A 22,555-nucleotide genomic window follows, 5' to 3' on the forward strand; every position below is an offset into this window, starting at 1 on the left:
TCATAATTTGTAGTTATTAAACAATGGATTCTTTCTTTTTGTGTATTTCTGAGTTCACATTTTAATTACAACACTTCTCTCTTCCCTTTTCCTTCTTTCAAGCCCTCCCATATACCCTTCTGCTCTTCTTCAAATTCATGACCTCATTGATAGCTCTCAATATCAGTGGTCTCAATCCCCCAACAGAGATACACATACAGAATGTATGTGAAAAACAGGAAGCAATCTTCTATTGCATACATGAAAACCACTTCAAGGCCAAATATAGACCTTACCTTAGAGTAAAGTGTTGAAAAAAGATTTACCAAGTAAATATATGAAAGAAGCAAGCTGATGTAGCCATTATAGTATCTTAATAAAATAGACTTCATACCAAAATTAATCAAGGAACAAGGAAGAATACTTCATACTCATCAAAGGAAAAATCCACCAAGATGATCTTACAATTCTTGACATCTGTACCCCAAATGCAAGGCCACCCATGTTTGTAAAGGAAATAGTACTAAAGCTTAAAGCACACATCAACCTTCACACATTGATAGAGGGGAACTTTAATACTCCATGCTCTTCAATGGTCATCCAGATTAAAACTAAACAGAAAAATAATGGAGCTAACAAATGTTATAAATCAAATGGACCTAACAGATATCCACAAAACCCTTTTACACAAACACAAAACAATAAACCTTCTCAGCACCTCATGGAAAATTCTCCAAAATTGATCATATATTTGGTCAGAAAGCAATTCTCAAAATATACATGAAAATAGAAATAACCCTCTTCATCCTATCAGACCACCATGGATTAAAGCTGGATTTTCAAAAACAATAGAAACAACAGAAAGCCTACAAGCTCATGGAAAAAATAACTGTTTACTGAGTTACCTCTTAGTCAAAGAAGAAATAAAGAAATTAAAGATTCTGAGAATTCAATGAAAATGAATGCACAACATACCCAAACTTATGGGATACAATGAAAGTGGTGCTAAGAGGAAAGTTCACAGTACCAAGTACCTTCATGAATAATTTGGAGAGATCCTATACTAGCAACTTAACAATACATCTGAAAACTCTAGAACAAAAAGAAGAAAACACACCCAAGAGGAGTAGATCCCAGGTTAGACTACTGTACCAGTAAAGCTTTCAGCCTTCATAGATGAAGTAAACAAGGTAGTCCATGATAAAGTCAAAAATTAAAAAATTCTATTTAAGCCTTGCAGTGGGTGGTTCATGTCTTTAATCCTAGCACTCAGGAGGCAGAGGCAGGCAGATTTCTGTGAGTTCGAGGCCAGCATGGACTACAAGAGCTGGTTTCCAGGACAGGCACCAAAGCTACTGAGAAACCCTGTCTTGAAAAACCAAACAACAACAACAACAACAACAAAAATTCTATCCACAAATCCAGTCCTACAGAAGGTATTAGAATGGAAATTCCAACCCAAGAGGCTTATATGCATCCACAAAAAAACATAGGCAACAAATAACCTCATACTAGCATAACCAAAAAGAGAAAACACTCCCATGAGCACATACTATCACAATCAACAACTACACAATGGGACAAAAAGCATCTTCAACAAATGGTGCTAGCCTAGTTGGATGTCAATATGTAGAAGAATGCAAACAGATTCATTTCTTTTACCCTTCAAACAGTCAAGTCCTAGTGGAACAAAGACCTTAACATAAAACCAGGTACACAGGAGCTAATAGAATAGAAAGTGGAGAATAGCCTTGAGTACATTGGCACAGGAAAGAACTTCCTGAACAGAACATCAACAGCACAGGCACTACGATCCACAATCAAGAAATGGCCCCTCATAAAACTGAAAAATTCTGCAAGGCAAAGGATACCATCTATAGGACAAAAAAGTCAGCCTACAGAATGGGAAAAGTTTATTACCTACTCCACATCTTACATAGAGTCAATATCCAAAATATATAAAGAACTCAAGGAACTAATACAATCAAAAAGCAGGGTACAGGTCTAAGCAGAATTCTTAACAGAGGAATTTCAAATGACTAAGAAATGCTTAAAAAATGTTCTTTGACTATATTATAGTTGTCAGAATGACTATGATTAAAAACACATATGACAGCTCGTGTTGGTGAAGATGTGGGGCAAATAAAAAACTTCTCTATTGCTAGTAGTAGCATAAACTTGTACAACCACTATGGAAATCAATATATTGGCTCCTCATAGAATTGGGAATCCATCTACCTCAAGATCCTGCTATATCACTCCTGGGCATATAGCCAAAGGACACTCTCCTCTACCACAAGGACATTTGCTTAACTATTTTCATAGAGGCCTCATTCACAATTGTCAGAAACTGGAAACAACCTAGATATTCTACTATCAAAGAACAAATAAAATGTGCTTCACACAATGGAGCATTATTGAACTGTTAAAAACAATGACATCATGAAATTTGCAGGCAAATGGATAGAACTAGAAAAGAGCATCCTGAGTGAGGTAACCCAGATTCAGAAAGACAGACACAGTATGTAATCATTTATAAGTGGACATTAGCTATAAAGTAAAGGATAATCATGCTACAATCCACAGATGCAGAGATGCTAAGTAACAAGGAAGGCTCAAGGCGGGATGCATGGATCTCCTAGGGAAGAGGAAATATTCATGGATTGACTGGTGGCAGGTGGGGATGGGAGCAGGAGAGATCAGAAGTATTAAGGGGGTGGAGGGAGAGAATACTGGGAGAGATCACTGGAATTGAGTAGCATTTGGCAGGACAATGTGGAAGCCTATTGCATTGGAAACTCCTATGGAATCTTTGATAGTAACCCTAGTATAGAATTCTAGTAATGAGGAATAAGGAGCCTGAACGGACTGTCTTCTATAGCCAGGCAAGTCTTCTAGTAGTGGGACTGGGACACCAATTCAGTCACAAAGTATCGACCTGCAATCTGTCCAGCCTCCAAGATATACTAGCATAATGGTGGAACTGAACTTGTGGGAGTGGCCAACCAATGACTGATCCAACTTGGGCCCATACCACAAGAGGGAACCCACACCTAACACTGTCTGGATGGCCAGAAACCAGAGGTTGGATAGCCTAGAGGCCCAGTATTGAACCAAATACAGCTGGTTTAATGAAATTAAATGAAATTTAAGAAATGTAATGAAATAATTACTAATTCTGCTATACTCATAGATTGGTGTCTAGTCCAGTCTTTATCATAGAATGTGTCATCCAGCAACTGATGGAAGCAGGTGCAGAGACCCACAGCTAAACATTAGGTGAAGCCAGGGGAATCCTGAAGAAGGTGGGGATTATAGGACATACAGGGGTTAGGACATCACCAGAGCACAGCCCACAGAATTAACTAAGCAGGGATCATAGGGCTGATAGAGACTGAAGTGACAAACACGGATCCTGTATAGATCTGAGCTAGGTCCTCTGTATACATCTTATGGTTATGTAGCTGGATGTTCCTGTGCAATTCCTAACAGTGGGAGTGGTGGGTTTCTCTGACTCTTTTGCTTGCTGTTGGGTCTCCTTTCTTTCTACTGGGTTGCCTCATCCAGCTTTGACATGAGGGTTTGCTCTTTCAAAGTTTTCTGACAACAGGTGTGTCTACAAAGCAAGACCTGACGTAGTGTGGTTACTTGGTGTTTTAGACATTAAGATTGTCCATAAAGGTAGATCTGCTTCACCCTGGCCAAAGGTCAGACAATTCAAGAATATTTCCACTCCTTCTTTTAAAATGAGATGTTTGACTTAAGGAGTGGCTGCCTATAGGTTACTTGGTCCAGGGTGTGTTCACTGCCTAAACAACAGAATGCTTAACTCAGGATATAGTTGTTTGATATTTCAAGTATTGAAGCAAGTAACTTTTCTGGTTGTCCTTTGTGTCATGCTAAATCAGTATTTTGCCTTCTTCCCTTTTGTATCGGGGTATAAAAGTGTATGAAAACTAAACACAGGCAAATCCAGAATCCAGCATCCAGGATGTACTGAGTCGCCCTCCTGGTACGATCTTATGCCTCTGTGTTTCTTTCTTATGTCTGTTTCTCCTACCTAATGTTCCTAATCCTCAAACCCCTACCCTGGAACATATGAACCCGCCGCAGCTAGGATTGCAGCAGAAGTTCCCCCAAAAAGTGGTTCACAACACTGGGGTAGAGGTTACGTGGGAAGGGGACTGGAAAGAGTAGAGGAAGGGGAACGTGGTTGATATGCGAAGTATGAAGAAGAATAAGAGAATAAAAGAATATATGTGTGAGTTAAAATAAAAACCTATTTATTCTTCTTGGTTTTTCAAGACAGAGATTCTTGGCTATCCTGGAACTTGCTCTTTATGTAGACTAAGCTGCCTTTGAACTCATAGAGATCAACTTGCCTTTGCCTCCAGAGTGTTGAGATTAAAGATGTGCAACATCACTGTCTGGCTTGCATTTTTTTTTCTTAACCATAACCAATTGCTTACTAATAGGATGTGTGAGCTTGTTGGGTACTGAATAAGTTCTCCAACCATGGAATCAGCTGACCACTAAAACTCTTACTTCCGGTTTCAAATTTGCTTTAGCTCTCTACTTTTTATCACAAATCAGATATCTTATGAGACAGTATTCCAAAAGGAATATAGTTCAGTCTAATATAGAAAGTTTGGACTTGTTCTGCTTTCCACATTGTGAAATCTTAACAGATGTCAAGATTGCTAGGTTTCCCACAGACATTTAAAATATCCTCAGTGCTATTCTATCTGTTTTGGGTTTTTGTTTTTTGTTTTTTGTTTTGTTTTTTTTTTTTTTTTTGGTTTTTCAAGACAGCTATTCTATCTGTGATGCAATATTCCTGCTAGCCTTGGCACCTTCTGGATGGGAGTAACTAACTCTCTAGCAGTGTTCATTCCTAGTCTTGTAATATATGGGTTCTGGGGCATGATTGAGGTTCTATTTTGTGTTTTAAAATAGGGGATCTTATTTGAGTAGCAGAGTTTCCTAAGAAACTGAACTAGGGGCTGGAGGCATGGCTCAGTTGGTAAAAATCTTTGCAGGACCAGCATGAGGACCTGAGTTGCTCCCCAACACTCATGTAAGCATCAGGCCCTACAGTGCACTTTTATAACTCTAGAAGCACTGGAGGAGAAGAGAGAAGCAAATCCTGAGCTCACAGGACAGCCAGCCTAGCCAAATCAATGAGCTCTCAGTTCAGTGAGAAAGTCACTATTTCAAAAAATAAGATGAACAACAGTGGAGGGCGAGGCCCGATCTTGATCTCTGGCTCCTACGTGCATATGCACACATGTAGACATGTACTTGCATTCACACATGCACAAGCATATACATATAGGGCATACACATACATATATATGTATATGTACACACAAGGGTAAAAAAACTCTTAGTAACAACAAAATCAAAAGATATTGTTCTTGATGTAAATTTTCTATAATAGAGGTTTAATGAAAAATTTGAGTGAATAGGTTTATGTAATATATTTACAAATAATCTGGAATACAAAGAAACAGTGAATAAAAATGAAACTTTAAATAGGATAAAATAAAGGAATGCATTACTGTGTGTTTTAGTTAGGGTTTTATTGCTGAAAAGAGACACCAGGACCATGGAAACTCTTATTAAAAACAAAACAAAACATTTACTTGAGGTGGCAACTTACAGTTGAAGTTTAGTTGAGCATGGTAGCATAAGGGCAGATGAGTTTCTGGAATTTAGTGTGCTACATCTTGCAGGCAACAGGAAATCAACTGACTATCACGCTGAAGGACACTCAAGAAAAGAGACCTCAAAACCTGTCCCCATAGTGACACACATCCTTCAGCAAGACCACATATCCTAATAGTGCCACTCATTTTGTGGGCCATTTTCTTCAAACTACCACACTGTGCAAGATCACAGACATAAGCAGAAAGTGAAAAAATAAAATATATTGTAAAAGTCTCTGCACTGATGCGACAATCTGAATCAGAACAAATCAAATCAGAAAAAGCCTAGGTTGGGCTGGAGAGATGGCTCAGAGGTTAAGAGCACTGAATGTTCTTCCAGAGGTCCTGAGTTCAATTCCCAGCAACCACATAGTGGCTCACAACCACTTGTAATGAGATCTGGTGCCCTCTTCTGGCCTGCAGGTGTGGAGGCTGAACACTGTGTACATAATAAATAAATAAATCTTAAAAAAAAAAAGAAAAAGCCTAGGTTTAATGAATAAAAACACTCTCTGATGATTTTTCAGACCCCCCCCCCCAAGAGGAATCAGGAAGGGAAGACTGGAAAACCACACATCTGTTTTCTTGGGGGCAGTTTAAATACCCAGTGGGAGTGGTCTGGAGCATCTCTGTAGGAGGGGTCATCATTGGCCTACTTTTTGAGATGCAGTAGGGTTTGGAGAGAGATGGGGGAGGGTCTTGGGGTGGAGCTTCCACCTGAACATTCCAAACTCTCTAGTATATGGATGTCGGTTCCAGTGGCTAGGTGAAGCATCCACCTGAACATATTGTATGTGTAAGGCAACATAATTGAAACCTGTTGGTATTAATGCTGTATTTTGTGTCAATCATCGTTTGTAATGTATTAAAGATACTACTATTGATCTGTTTTAAATCAATCTACTCAACTGTACTTAACAGTTCTTTGAACAAATTTTTTTCTTTGAATGAGGCATTTGACAAATTGATTAAACTTTGTGGAAGTTTAATCTTTGGAGAGTATGAATGAAGATAACAATTACAATTCCATATGATCTTAGTTTACATCATTGTAGAACAACTACAATTTGTTTCATTTCTGATATTAAATAAACACTATGACCTAGAAGAAACTTAGGGGAGGAAAGGGCTTATATGACTTACACTTTCAAATCACAGTCTATAAATGAGAATAGTCAAGGCATGAACTCAAGCAGGAACTGAAGCAGAAACCACATAAACATGCTGCTTCCTGGCTTGCTCACTTGTTTGTGCTTTCTTGTCTATCTCAGGCCTATCTGCCTTAAAATGGGCTCCCACAGTGAGCTGGGCCCTTCTTTGTCATTCAAGAGAATTTCTGAGAGCCACTCCACAGGCTAATCTGATTAAGGCAGTTCTTCAGTTGAGGTCCCCTCTTCCCTGGTGATTCCGGGTTGTGTCAGATCCACAGTAAGAACTAACCACAACAGCACAGTTTTAATAGCCTCTATTTATCAAGTGTTTATTAAGAGTAATAGTTCTTAGTTCTTCCCATATATTGAGTGAATTCTTTTAGTAACCTTGTGGTTGGCCTCTTCTATTTTACGTATGTAGGGATTGAGATTTAGAGTGATCAAACAAATTGCATAAGCTCATGTCTAATAAGTGGTGGAATCAGAATTTGAAATGTGGATTCAGAATACTTGTTTGTAACATAAGAGCCTAGTGAACTGTTGCCCAAGTGTTGACTAACTAGCAAGTTGGCAAAAAAGAATCTAAGTGTAACGATCTCTGGTATTTTAAAACCTTTTATTAGTAGACCATGTGAGGAAATAGTTAAACAGAATGTCTCGGGTATTTAGAAGATAAAGTTTGTGCTTACTAGTATTTTATTCTGTGTGTGCCATGATTAATGTAAGATTTGAACTAGGATGTATTTCAAGACAAATTCAAGGGATTGGATTTTATCACTGAACTCTAAGTCTGTTGGAGAAATCATTATAATGACTTGGGAAGAGAATATAGCCATGTCTCATCATAATTTTGATCTATGATATTGCTGGAAGTGAAGGATATTTGGCCTTCTTTGGCAGGCAGTTCATTGGTCTGCTCTTCCTGTGCCCTCTATTTCTTAATAAGACTGTTTTCCTTATTTTTGTCACTCTTAACCTTCTCCGTGCAAAAATATAATTTGGTTTCTATGAATGTTTTAGCTGTCTTGCATTTTCCTGAATCTTCTGTGGTCTTAGGAGGTCATGATTATAGTGTAGTTTTTGTACCTGGCAGTACTTAATAAAACCTTAAATTTAATCAAAAGTTTTATGCAATGTCTAGTATGTGCATAACATTTTACAAGTTGCATGCAGAGTTGAGGATAAGGTGGTTCTGGAAAAATGTGATGCTTCTCCTACAGTGGTTATTAAGGAAGCTTGTCTCTCTGCAATTGTTCTCTGTGTCAACACTGCTTGGTTTACAGTGCTTGTTAATTACAGGAATACATTTTTTATTTCCTAGCTTTATGTAGGACCAGAATTTCTGGAGGTCTAAGAAAGATTAAATATTTATCATAAGGAATTTAAATCTGACAGTAGATACAGTAGTTAGAAGTACAGACTTAATCATATTTGTACGAGTTTAAATTCCCGTGTATTTCTTTGGCATTCTTAAGCCTTTCTGTGCATCCTGTTTCCACATATTTTAGGATGATGTTTAGGTTCTGGCAGCAAGATGACACTTGCTATGAAGCCAGAACCCATGAGATGGAAGGAGAGAACCAATTTTATACAAGTTGTCCTCTGACCCCATGTGCCATGGCACACATGTACCCTTCCCCAAATAAGTGAGTATAAAAATTGAGCTTTAAAAGGGAAATAGAGAAGATGCAGGTAAAGAACTTAATTAAAGTCTGGTCCACGGACTGGTGCTAACAAACGACAGTCATACTAAAAATCCTCACAAGTGTGGAAACCTTGATCAAAGGTTGCATGGGGAAGGCATTTTCATTCACTTTAGAGAACGTGTGGACAAGGGGTTTATATGTGGCTATTTCACTCACCAGGCTGTGAATTTGTTTAAGATATTCTTTTGTTTTAATTCAGCCATAACTTGCTAATAAATTGTGGTTTCTCAATATTTAGGAGTGGGTTGGGCCCCCTTCTTGCTAAAACAGCTTCCTGGGCAATGCTGGTGTGCACTGAGAGCATGTGCTTTAGAAGAAAAACAAAACTATAAAGTGGATATTTTGCTGCCCTTATGAATGGAAAAAATTCCAAGCTCCAATTTTACAGTTATCAAGATCAGAAAAATTTCACATCATTTATTGCAGTTTATTCTAATTACCTGAAAAGAAGCTATGCTTAATAACCAGTGATTATGAACATTGACTCTGTCCCTGGCCACTTAGTTGACTACTTGTGTTACTCAGTCAGATATTTTATACATTCATTTTTAATGCCTTAGTATGTTTTAGTAAAATAAAAATGAGTTGTTTTGAGTTAAATGCTAATATAGGTATTATGATAGTACCTGCCAAATAGTAAGTTTAGTTTCATTATTATTTTGTATTACAGCTTAAATTCAGTAAACTTGTCAATGTGTTTATATAGAATCTTGAGAAAAATCAGTTAATATCATCTCTATAATAGGCTTCCAAGGGTTATTCTTAGCCTGTTTTATGTTATATTGTTCTTTAATATTATATTTACTTGTATTCATCAACTCTAAAAATGATGTATATTGTATTTAAATTAAAAAATTGATGAATGCCAGGTGTTACTTTTCATGTATACGTGTTTGAAATTAAGCCAAAGCAGAGAGTGCTTTATTTTCTATTTGTTTTATTCTTCCCAATGTTTCATATTTGCATATATTATACAGATACTGTTTTTTTGCTTTTTAATTTTTTTTCTTTTGGGGAGGAGAATCATATATGTTTTTTGAACTCTCCTATTTTCAATCCCCTGCCTTCTTAATTGGGTCTGGAAATAAAACTCCATCCTAAAAATCAGTAATTCTCAAAGGTTCTGCAATAGGTAAGTGAATTCTTAGTTTTAAATGATATTACTTATTTAGGATGTCATGTTGTAACCTAGAGATATGTATTTAAAGACTTAAGTATAAAAAAAATGAATGCTCATTTTCCATTTTTATGCTTGGTGTTAAAGTATAGAAGCTCGGTGAGTGGACCGCTGCCATAGTAAGGTTACGCTATGTTCTCATCACTCAGAAGCACTCTCTCCTGCTCCGTTCCACCCCTAAACACATGGGCTGCACAGCTGCTCTATGGCTGTGTGCTGTCCCATGTGTATTAGGCCCACACAGCCTGCAAAGAGGTTGCATTTTGGAGCATGGTAGTAGCATGGCTGGCTGGAGACCCCAGAAGTGTAGCTGCCAGAATTCTGCCATCTGGCAGTGTTGCTGCTAGGCTGTTCTACTAAGTGCATAAGTCTGTTTTTGCTGAGCCGTTGTTCTGTTGCCACAGCTATGAAGGCAGAGATATGGATGGTTGGTCATGGGAGCTAGCACGAAGATGTTTAATTAGAAACACTCTATGTTTAAGGTGAGAGAACATGCAGTCAAAGTGGGAAGAAATGCATCCTTCACAATAGATTCTAAAAGCTTGACATAGTTTTTTTTTTTAACTTTTATGAAGACCTTTAAATTAAAGAATCACAAGAGTATGGTATAGAATAGCTGTCTTAAAATTCTGATCATTTTATACACAGTGGAAGATGATACAGAAACACAGTTTTTAAAAGAAAAATACTCATGAGTGACTTCATTTAGTTAAAGTTTATTTTCATTTCATCAAAATTTCTCCCAAACATTGAATATAATTCAACAGTCAAAGAAAAAGAAAAGAGAATTACATAGTTTATGTATATGCCTATCTGCATATGAGAGCATAAACTATTGACATGATAATTGCAGTCACGCCTGAGTGAGCAGTGGCCTGTGGGAATTCAGCTGGTGATACACCAACTGGATGGCTGCTCAGGACACAGCACAAAATGCAAGGTGCAAGTTAGCACTTTATTCAGCACAGGCAGGCATCATTTAAAGTCCTTGGGGCAGCCCTGGGATGTGCAGATGTTAGAACAGCCTGCTCTGAACATCGTAAGAAACGCCTGTGCTCTGAGTGAGAAATATTTGCACAATTATTAAAGTCATATAATAAATAATGTTGCCTGTGTCTTTCGTGAATACTTTATGTAATGAGTTGAGTATATGTAGAAGTATCTGGACTTTTGGGTAACAGAGAAATATCGGAAAATCAAGACATTAGTTTATAATCATGAAACAGAATATGTCATGAGCTTCAACTTTAGAAATGAATTTAGTAGGTATTTTAAATGTAAAGCAATATTTATATAAATATAATTTATTACTTATTTACTTAAAATATTCATAATTTTTCATAATGATGTTTTAATATCATTGACAGATATCTTGCCTGCTTTTATTCTGTAGTCTACTTTGGGCCTACTTGATTTGATATGGAAAACAAATTAGTTATTTTTCATGTGTGAGGCTTATTTCACAGTCCAGGTTCTGGTTTTAAGATATAAATTTAGACGTTTATTTTTAAAATACAGCAGTTCTAAATTTTATTTATTTAATACATTGAAATTTTATGTAAAAGCTACAGTGTTATAGTGTTAATTTTATGTAACTCTGAAATACTGCAACAGATGTTTTGTCTGTATTAGGGTCTAGAAACAATATAGTAGCATTTTTCTTAAAAATAGTTCTTACTGTGGGCTAGAAACCATGTGTGAGATAGTTTTGCAACTGCTTTTCTAGTTTTTCTTAGCAGTTTCTTCACAGTAACTCTGCATATTCAAAACATGAAAACAGTCAGATCACTTCATAGATGAAAGGATTAAGAGTTTGATAATAGTATAATTCTCGGTTCCCTAACTTCCATGTTTATCAGTCTTCCTGTTTTGGAATCTAAATGTTTACTAGAAATTGGGAATATTTTTGAAAATAGAAGCCAATACTACATACAAAATATATAGTTAAGAGATAATACATTCAGATGAGAAAAAGGCCATGTGGCTTTATTTTGTTCTTTATTATTATGTATCTGTCAATTAAGAAGAACCAACCTCTGTAAGTTTTGCTTTTTAATTTTCTTTGTTTTATAATTCATACCAATATCATTATCTCATTTACAGTTAAATGTTTGTTTTAGACTCTAATATTTCATTTTGACATCTCATTAAAAATGGGCTCAAGCCCAGAAAAATATGATCCTGACATATTGTATAATATATGGCATGGTCTATAACAGTAAAAATTTGTTTCTTGATGATTTAGAATAATTTCTCAGTTTTTAGTGTAGAAAAATGGCACCAGGTTAGCACGGCAGTTCCTGTGTGTGAGCACAGCACAGGACGTGTTTGCAGGGGTGGACTCCGGGGAAGGGGCTGGGGCTGTGAGCCTGTGCACATCTGACAGCCTTTCTTCACTCCATTTTTCATCCTAAAGAAGTCGGCAAATATTCTTAGCTCACATCATTATTGCACATCAGTGGATCTAATTAGCTAAACAGGAGTTTGTTTCAGTCATTGATCATCATCAACTTCTTGACAGTGTTTTTTTTTTTTTGAGGATCCTTTTTAAAAGGATGTCTTGCAATACTGTATATTAATTGTATTATCCACATAAATTCGTGATGCTATAAACAATCTTTTTTAGATCATAATTTCTAAATAAAAAGTACTGGTACATGTTGAAGAATGTTCAGTTGGGAACATTTTATTGTATTGGAAATATTAATTATCTTGGGCCAGAAGCAGAGTTGTTGAACTAATTTGCATCAAGATTTTGAGTTGTCATTTTTTTCATTTCAAAATTTCAGTCAGTTTTAGATTTTTTTGTTATAAAATATATCACTAAAGTTTATCTTTGAAGTTTGTACTTTATATAATGTATTTAATTTGTGATCTATAACTGCAATATTGTGTTACCTGGTCTCTTTATAGCCATGTAAATGATTGTTGTTACACTAGAAATTAGTGTGCATCTAAACCACTTGAAGTCAGTCTAGCTGTAACAAAATACATATGCATACTCCAGTGGTTCAAACAACAAAAATGTTGTTTCTTTTTTATTGTTTTTATTGAGCTATACATTTTTTTCCACTCCCCTACCTTCCTCCCCTCTCCTCTTCTACTTTCTCTGTGACTTCCACGCTTCCAATTTACTCAGGAGATCTTGTCTTTCCTGTTTAGATCCATGTATGTCTCTCTTAGGGTCTTCTTTGTTGTCTAGGTTCTCAGGGATTGTGGACTGTAGGCTGATCTTTCTTTTCTTTATGTCTAAAAGTCACTTATGAATGAGTAATATGATATTTGTCTTTCTGGGTCGGGGTTACCTCACTCAATATGTTTTTTTCTAGATTCATCCATTTGCCTGCAAATTTCAAGATGTCATTGTTTACTTCTGGCTAGTACTCCATTGTGTAAATGCACTGCATTTTCTTCATCCATTCTTCAGTTGAGGGGCATCTAGGTTGTTTCTAGGTTCTGGCTATTAGGAATAATGCTGATGTGAACATAGTTGAGCAATGTCCTTGTGTCTTGGATTTATACCCAAAGGATGCACAATCATAACACAAAACAGTCATTTCTTAATGTTCCTCAAGTTAGCATACTCAAATGAAGATGCTGGTAAAAATGCTGTATTTCTCAATGGCTACTCTTTTGTATCCTTGTAAGGTAAGCTGGGGTGGGAAATCATCTAATGTCTTTTTTAGGGGTGTTGTAATAATTAACAAGGGCCCTGCCTCTCTGAGCATCAGTTTTGAAGTTCCCACTTTCAAATATCAAAATTGGGAACAGAGTTTCCACATAGGTATTTGAGAGGAAAACACACATTTAGTGCTCCTTGCTTGGAATTTGTGGTTCAGCATGTCTGGAGTTTCATGAAAAACTTGCATTTCTGACTGGGGCAATTCTCAATGAATGCTATTGCTTTTGCAGTCTATGAGAACTAGTGGGTAGAATGTGGATACATTTCTATAATGACCTGTTAGAGAAGTCACCCTGACATCAGATTTGGAAGCTGCTAATAGTTTTGTTGAGGTTGGTGGTGTATATTTGATTTTATCTTACTCTCAGTGGGGTCAACAGGATTTATTTGGCACTTTTGAATATCATATATTCATTACAGAAGAGTTGATTAGAACTTTTTTTCTTCAAGATGGGGCTTTCTATAGCTTTGGAGCCTGTCCTAGAACTCACTCTGTAGACCAGGCTGGCTTCGAACTCATAGAAATCCACCTGTCTCTGCCTCCAAAGTATTTGGATTAAAGATGTGTACCACCATCGCCTGGTTTGGAAGAACGCTTAACGCTACAAATTAACTAATGTATGGAAAGTTCAAAATAAATCATTTGGGGTCTGAGAATCTAATTCACTCAGGACGTTGTCTGCAGCACGAACATTGAGATCTGCTATCACTAGAACCCAAAGAAAGCTATGTGTGCCTATAAAGTTAGCCAGCCTTGCCCAGTTGAGTCTCGGTTATAATGAGAGACCTGTCTCAAAAAGCAAAGTGGCTCACAGGGCCTCAACTCTATACAGAGAGTTGTAGGTTCTTAAGGAATGTTAGGAGCAGGAGAAGTAGCCTTCCACAGGAAAAAGCACAGCAATTGATTATTCAGTATCAAATTGTCCCCCAAAACATATATTAAATAGGGACCTCAGCCATTTTCCCCAGGTTTGAAGCCTAACAGTTAGAAGTATATTTTGTCATGCATAAGAATAACAAAAAGCCTCCTTGCTTTCTGATCCTATTTGCTTGGAATACGTTTTTTCCATCCTTCTACTCTCAAATCCAGAGAGCAGCAGATTACCTCCATAACCGGCATGTCCCTGTTGCGTCCATGGGCACATCTTGACTAGCTTCTTGTTTTTGTAAGAACAGAGTTTCTGGGAAGAAGGTTTATAATCTATAACCTACCTTGTTTCCTCCCAGTAGACATTCTTAATCACAATTCTTCTACAAAAGCTCTCATCAAGATTATTAGAGACCTGAATATAGATAAACCCAGCCATCAGTAAAAGCATTCATCTGCTTTAGCATATAACTGTTGTCATATTTTTAATGCCATCATTTTCTCTGTAGCATCCTGGATGAATATTTTTATTTATTTTTGCTTCAGTTGGTAGAAGTTTTATTTTCAAAATTTTGAAATATGCAATAACATTTACCTGTTATTCTTTTTTATCTAATTAATTAATTATTGGTTTTTCTAATATATAATGTATATCCATATATATGCATGTTACATTTTATCTAGAGGATTACATCTGATTATTGAGCTGGTATGTTAGTGTATGTGGGTTCATGTGTTTTAGAGTTTTGTTTGTTTATGGGCATAACTTGAAATTACATTTTGTTGTCTACTTCCTCTACCAGTATTCCTTTTTGTTTAATGTCCTTTTTTCTCTAGAAATGTTATGATTGTTACAAAGTTGTCAACGTCACTTCAGCCCACCCTCGTGCAATAGGTTTTATATTGGTAACCTGAGGCTTCAGGAACAGTGGACATACAATTCAGCTGCATTTAGGTTTAGGCTGGAGGGTGTTTTGATTTAAACTCATCTTAGGCCTGTTACCTATCTATAAACTTTTGTCTTTTATAGGCTTTCTATAAACACACCTTAGTTTTCAGCAAAGGCAGATAAAGCTTTCTCTAGCCTCTCTTCAAGTGCCTTAGACCTGTCTTGGTTTCAAATTACAAGTGCAGGAAGTGCTTGTTTCCAGTTGTCCCAGCTCAGGTCCTATCCATTTCAGTCTACATTGGAAGGCAGTAGAGAGCATCTTCATGTCCATTTATAGCTCTATGTTTGCTGAGTTTGTGGTTATTGGGGTCTTTTAGCCATGGTGACCTTGTCTCTTGTTTTCTATTAGTAGTGTCTGTGACGAGAGGGAGCCTGAAGTGCGCACTTGTTATGTAAACCCTATTAAAGTCCAGCACAAAGTCTTTTCCAAGACTCTGACACCTACTGACTGCCACTCATCTGCAGGACTGTTCCTCTGTCATCCATGTCCCTTTGGTCAATCTCTGTGCCTACTTATGATGCTTTCTCCTCCTTTTGTATTGATTCTTTGATAGTGAGTTGTTTAACCAGAGTTCTATTTATTCTATCTTAAAATTTTTCAAAAACTACGTTTATGAAAATTTCCATTTGTCAAATTAATGTCAGTTCTTCCTTTATTTTGTTATGTAATACAATTTGTTTTTATTTTAAAAAGGTAGTCGTTATTTACATGTATTATACTTGTTTGTTTCTCAGGGAACTATGCTTTAGTTGTATAATTTCCATATAATTAGTAATATTCTCACAGATTGAAAGCACATAGATATATATTAGTATTCTAGTATTTCTAAGCCCAGATATTGGGTGCTCATAAACCTGTTTTTTCTCTCTTTAGAGTCTTTACCTAAAATCTGTTTTCCAGAAAACTAAAAATACATTGTGAAATGTATGGGGATAAACATCAAACACTGACTAAGATCTGACACATCTGATACATTTCCTCTGGTAAAAGTTCAGTGCTGAGACATGGGTTGCTTCCTGGGCCACATGTATGAGGAGCCCTTTCCTAACATATCACTCTTTTCCTTTACCCCAGAGTCTAGTAGACTAAATTCCTCTGGATTCTTTGATTATTGATCTCTTCTACATATTTTTTAATCTTTGAAAGTTCCATGTGTTTATACAATATATATTGATCATATTTACCCCTACTACCCTTTTTTCTTACTAGCTCCCCACCCTATTTATCCCCAAACATTGTATTTCAATTTAATTTTTTTTTGTTTTAAATAATCATTTGGGTTTATTTAATGTTGCACATATAAACTTAAGTGTGTGGGCAGTCACTGGGGCATGGGAACCTGCCAGTGGGCATGTTTCCAGGGGAAATGACTGTTCGTCACCAGCCATCAACTGCCCTTAGCCCCTCTGATAGGCTTGGGGGGGGGCTTATGTGTCAGTTGACTGCCTTGTTCAGGTGACCACAGCTCCTATGAGTTGACACATACAACAACTTTGTCATGTCTGGAAGTCAGCATCTTAGAGTTCTCCCATAGATGATCTGACATTTACATTATTTCTGCCTTCTCTTCATTGAGCCTTGGGTAGTGGAGATTGATATGGACGGCCTGTCCACAGCTGAGTATTCATGGTTATTTGTGTATCAGCCACTACCTACTGACAAGAGAAGCTTCTCTGGCTAACGTTGAGAACAACACAGATATATGAGTATAAACATGAGTATTTAGAATTTAGTTTGACATCATGACCATTTGGCAAAACAACAGTCGGTTCCCCCAGGACCTATTATCTTCCCAAGTCATGGGCTTTTTATCATGTTTGTAGTACCATGCAGAAATTCCCTCCTGTGGAGGAGGTAACCCCATATAACTTTCATGCCATTTTTACCTCATGGACACATCTTGTCAGCAGGTCAGGACTAAAGCATGTAGTGTCCAGTATTGGATAAGGCCTTTGAATGTGTTTATCATCCATCTATAAAAAGGCTTATATTAATAAGAGCACTTTTCTTATTTATTAAATTCTTGAAAATTATTTTATGATCAAAGTTAACTTATGTTTAATTATGTTTCACACATTAATTATCATCTAGCTATACCTAGAAACTGAACTGTTTCTTGAAAATGAAGATCTCAGTTGTCAGCAGTGGGTAAGTTGCTGTCATCTGCCATATGGTTTCTGATTAATTCTTCAAGAGCTGATGACACAACATAATTCAGTTCTTTATGCTTTAAAATTATGTTTGTTACCAGGATGTGAACATTTAAAGGTTTGGTTATGAGCTGAGAGAGTGGTAGATACTGCTTAGCATAGAAAAGATTCTGGGAAGCAACACAACAGCAATCATTGGGATGCCTAGGAATTATGACTAATAAACACTATTTTTCTCTTTCTAGAGAAAAACAGAAATCTGAAGTCAAAGACCGAAAAGTTCTGGAAATTTTACAAGTCAAGGATGTTAAAATACAAGAACTGGAACAGGTTGTATTCTAATAGAAATATCAAATATTATATTTGCTTCAGGTTGTAGATATTTAAAATTATTTGAAATTTGTGTTATAGTATCGTATCATTAAGAATATCAGAATTATTCATGAAAGAATTGTTTTGAAACTACTGTAGTCAATTTTTTATTATTATACCATGTTTTTACCCTACTCTTTGTCTTCTAGGTTGATTAGGTATAAAACTCATTAAAATGCTTAACAGGCTTTTGGGGATTTTAAAATAATATATATCATTCATTGTTTTATTGTATTTTATTTTTTCTACATTATTAGTCATGTGTTTCTGATACATTTTACATGGATTTGGTTATAGAAAATATTCACAATAATTGGTACTATTCTATTTTACCTTTGAAAATTTGTATTATTGAAAGTTTGTGCAATTATTTGCATTATTTACAGTCCTATCTTTTACATATAACTTAAATCACAGATTTAAACAAAAATTTATAGTTTGCATGTATTTTTATAATCAGAAAGTGAGTACCACAAAAATGTGTGTGCTCTCCCTGGACCACCAAATTCCATCCAATGATACTGGGGGTGCATTTCACAGTCAAAGCATACCATTCTACTTTGTCTCCCGTGTCTCTTCTCGATCTAGTCTATCTCTAAGAGTTCCTTATAGTCTCAGTACTAGCATTTTTCAGAGCTCTAAGCTCCAAGTCTCTTCTGAGACCCAATTCAAACTCTTATTTATTGGCCCCTGTAAAATTAAAAAAAAAAAAGAAAATAAAAGAGCAGTATAGACTTCCAGTATAGACTTCTAAGCACAGCATAAACATACCCATACAAAATTAGAAGAACGGGACATAGGAAGGAGAGATGGAACGAGAGCAAGACCCAACCCAGCAGGATAAACAGTAAGTCCTGGAGCTCCATTTTTGGCATATGGGGCACATGACAGTGTGATCTGGGCCCCAAAGGACTTGGGCAGTTCTGCACTGTTATCCTTGCCATTTACAGTCACATGGGCTCTCTTTGGAGCTAGATCGGCTCTCTGCTGCTTTCCCTGACAGATAGTGTGCATTGCTCTTCCCTCTTTTGGCCTACGCCAAGGTTTTATTTTACTCTTACACTATCATGCATTGTTCTCTCCAGGGCTGTTGGAAGGGATGCTGGAATTGTTATACAAAGCTTGTCTTCCTAACCCTTCCTTTAAAATTTGGGTGAGATGACATGATTCTTGATTCTATATATCTGTAAAACTAAATCATGTGAACTATACCTCCTTACATCGTGGATGCAGTAGTCTCTGAACACGCAAATGGCTGGTGATGCGGGGAAGCACTTCCTTAGCTGGCCCTGTACAGGCAGAGTGCCACACAGGTCTTATCCTAAGTCCAGATGTTTCAAATGAGCTAAAACCTCTGCATACTTGATCCTGGAATGGGTAGAGTTCAGGTATTTCTGAGGCGCTACCATCTTTCCTCTTGTCTAGCTGTAACAAACCTGGGTTCTTTTCAAAAGCTCTGGTGTCTTTCGAATCCACGGTTCCTTAGCCCCACCTTTCACTGTGCTCGTTTTATGGAATAGCTGGAATACTTCAAATCCTCATGCTCTCCACTTTTTCTGTAAGCCTGACTGTGTGCCTCTTGTAATAATCATGCTACCACCTCTGTGCTGGCTGCCTTTGCAGTTTTATTCGCCAGATTAATTAGTCTGTCATTTAAAACTTAGCTTCTCACAAAGTTTCAGGACACAAACTACAAACTCTTCATGAGAATGCATCACAGATCCTCTCTGTTCCAACTCCCACTTGAGTCCTTGTTTCCATGACACGTCACAAGCACGCCACATTTTGTTCAGCATTCTCCTCTGAGTTTTTACCAAACTGCTGACAACATTGTAGATCTTCTGTAGTCTTGTTGTACGACAAGATTTCCTAGGGAGACAGAACATACATGTCTACTCACCTTGGATGAGGAGCCCGTGACAGACCAAAGTATAGTTATCACCAAAGTCCAAGTTGGTCAATCACTGAGTTTTATTTGGGGTTACTTACAGGAATATGGGTGAGGTGTTACTTACAGGAACAGAAGTGACAAAAAGACAGCTGTATCACCAACATGTACCCCAGGATGGGCAACAGCGCGCAAAACCTGGAAAGCTGGAGCCCACTGCACAGCCTGCAGCAGTGGAACAAACTGAAGGGTGTTCTTTCCTGGTGGCTCAGTTGGTCTTCTAGGCAGGCTGGCTGATGTTTCTGCTTCTTCCAGGCTGCTCTGCTCTCTGTTTCTTGTTTGCAGTTTGTCCGAGAGTCTTCTCTGCAACTTGAATTTTAAAGAGTGACATCCCTCTTAGGATGGAGGGACCTAATGAATGTGGTCAATTTTAGGGACTTCCCCAAGTTACTTTGAGCTGTTTCCCTTTTGTCTTAAGGAGCCTCCCTGCAGGATGGAGTGTTTCGATGTAGGAAAGAACTACTACATGAGAAGCCTCTATCTTCATTCTTCCATTACAATAAGCTCTATGTCAATCTCACAGTTCACATATCTACACTTTTCCATATTTTCCCACAGACTAATACCAAACAGTTCTGCAGTGTGGTCATAGCAATGATTCTACTCCTGGAACCTATTTTCTTTGTTTTTGTTTTGTTTTTTAATTTATTTATTTATTAAAGATTTCCATCTCTTCCCCGCCACCGCCTCCCATTTCCCTCCCCCTCCCCCAATCAAGTCCCCCTCCCTCCTCAGCCCGAAGAGCACTTAGGGTTCCCTGACCTGTGGGAAGTCCAAGGAACCTCTACCTCCATCCAGGTCTAGTAAGTTGAGCATCCAAACTGCCTAGGCTCCTACAAAGCCAGTACGTGCAGTAGGATCAGAAACCCATTGCCATTGTTCTTGAGTTCTCAGTAGTCCTCATTGTCCGCTATGTTCAGAGAGACCGGTTTTATCCCAGGCTTTTTCAGACCCAGGCCAGCTGGCCTTGGTGAGTTCCCAATAGAACATCCCCATTGTCTCAGTATGTGGGTTCACCCCTTGCGGTCCTTAGTTCCTTGCTCGTGCTCTCTCTCCTTCTGCTCCTGATTTGGACCTTGAGATTTCTGTCCGGTGCTCCAATGTGGGTCTCTGTCTCTGTCTCTGTCTGGCGGTTTCTCAGGAAATTCGGGGTCGACTTACCCCTGGACCCAGCAATACCACTCTTGGGAATATACCCAAGAGAGGCCTTATCATACAACAAAAGTATATGCTCTACGATGTTCATAGCAGCATTGTTTGTAATAGCCAGAACCTGGAAACAACCTAGATGCCCTTCAATGGAAGAATGGATGAAGAAAGTATGGAATATATACATATTAGAGTATTACTCAGCAGTAAAAAACAAGGACTTCTTGAATTTTGCATACAAATGGATGGAAATAGAAAACACTATCCTGAGTGAGGTAAGCCAGACTCAAAAAGAGGAGCATGGGATGTACTCACTCATATTTGGATTCTAGCCACAAACAAAGGACATTGAGCCTATAATTAGTGATTCTAGAGAAGCTAAATAAGGAGAACCCAAAGAAAAACATATAGGCATCCTCCTGAATATTAACCTTCATCAGGCAATGAATGGAACCTATTTTCTATAAGCCTTCTTGTTACTCTGACAAATACTTGACTGGAGTATCTTTAAGGGGGTTGAATTCATCTTGGCTCACAGTTTCTGAAGTTTTGGCCCATTTTGCTAAGGAGGGTGTGGAGAGCCCATAGATAACCTGGTGGTGGCCAGGAGTTTGAACCATGGCAGTGCTGGCTTCTTTCTTTCTTTGTTCTCCCCTATTCATCTGGGTCCCGGAACATGGGATGGCTTTCAGGGTGGATGTTGCTACCTTGAAATGCGCTCACAGACATAATTCAGCATGTGCTCTACTCACCTCCTAGGTACTTCTCCATCCAATCAACTTGATAATCAGGATTAACATATACTGTTAAAATACATTGCAGAAGAGACACTTTACTGGCCTATTCATTCTGGGCTAGCAAGTGTGAATTCTGAAAATCCAGTTTCTCACAAAGTTAAATTTAATTAAATACATAAAAGTATTTTATATATTTATTTATTTATTTATTGTGGCACATGCCTTTTTTATTGGATCTATTTAAAACTCTGTTCTCTGCTACATCAGAATGAACTATTCTCTAGTCATCCTATGGCAGTATGGAATAGCAGATCTTGGCCCTCCTGCAGCTTTGAGGGCTCAGGCTTATGAATACGCTTTAGTAATTCCATCTAGATGGATTTGGCTCTTCTGCCTCCTACTGGGTCCTGTGGAGCTTTCTGCTCTGGTCCTCTACTCTCATAATTCCATTTTGTCTGTATTTCTTCTCCGTCTCTTCAATTTGACAAAATATTGTTTTGATAGAGAACCCAGTTCTCTGATAAATCCAGGAATTGTGAATTTTCATTTTGTTGAGTTTTTTCTCTTGTGTGGATGAAAATGGGACTTTAAAATCCTTTCAATGCTGAACTAGAAAAGAGACGGCCCTCTGTTGAATTTTGGCTGTGTCACTGAGTGATACTATGTACCCCCTCACCACACATAGGATATATAGTTTGTGAAACACAGTTTCAATTGGAATGACATTTCCTTGAGTTCAAGACTTTATTGTGAGTCTAGTCAGATGTTAGGGTGGGTATTTTTAGCCTTTATACATAATGCTTACAGAAGTGAAATCTAAAGTTATCACATATATAATTGATAATAAAGATTATCATGAAATTTCTTTTGGTAAGATTGTGATGATGGAATGATCATTAGCTCAATTCAGAGAAAAATTATGAAAACCAAAAGTTCAGCTCCCTATAGTGTTGTGATCTCTCAGCCCTCAGTGTGTGA

General features: G+C 37.4%; 1 protein-coding gene across 1 annotated transcript in view; it reads left to right on the forward strand.

Moving 5' to 3' along the window:
- Cntln (centlein) overlaps nt 1-22,555 on the forward strand; it is a 259,628-nt gene that overhangs the window by 40,561 nt on the left and 196,512 nt on the right. Inside the window, exon 3 of the mRNA XM_026782102.1 lies at nt 17,617-17,701. Coding sequence (XP_026637903.1) covers nt 17,617-17,701 — 85 coding nt within the window. The remainder of the gene's footprint in view (nt 1-17,616; nt 17,702-22,555) is intronic.

The sequence above is a fragment of the Microtus ochrogaster genome, chromosome 10 (assembly GCF_000317375.1).
Source record: "Microtus ochrogaster isolate Prairie Vole_2 chromosome 10, MicOch1.0, whole genome shotgun sequence".
In the NCBI taxonomy this organism is placed as follows: Eukaryota; Metazoa; Chordata; class Mammalia; order Rodentia; family Cricetidae; genus Microtus; species Microtus ochrogaster.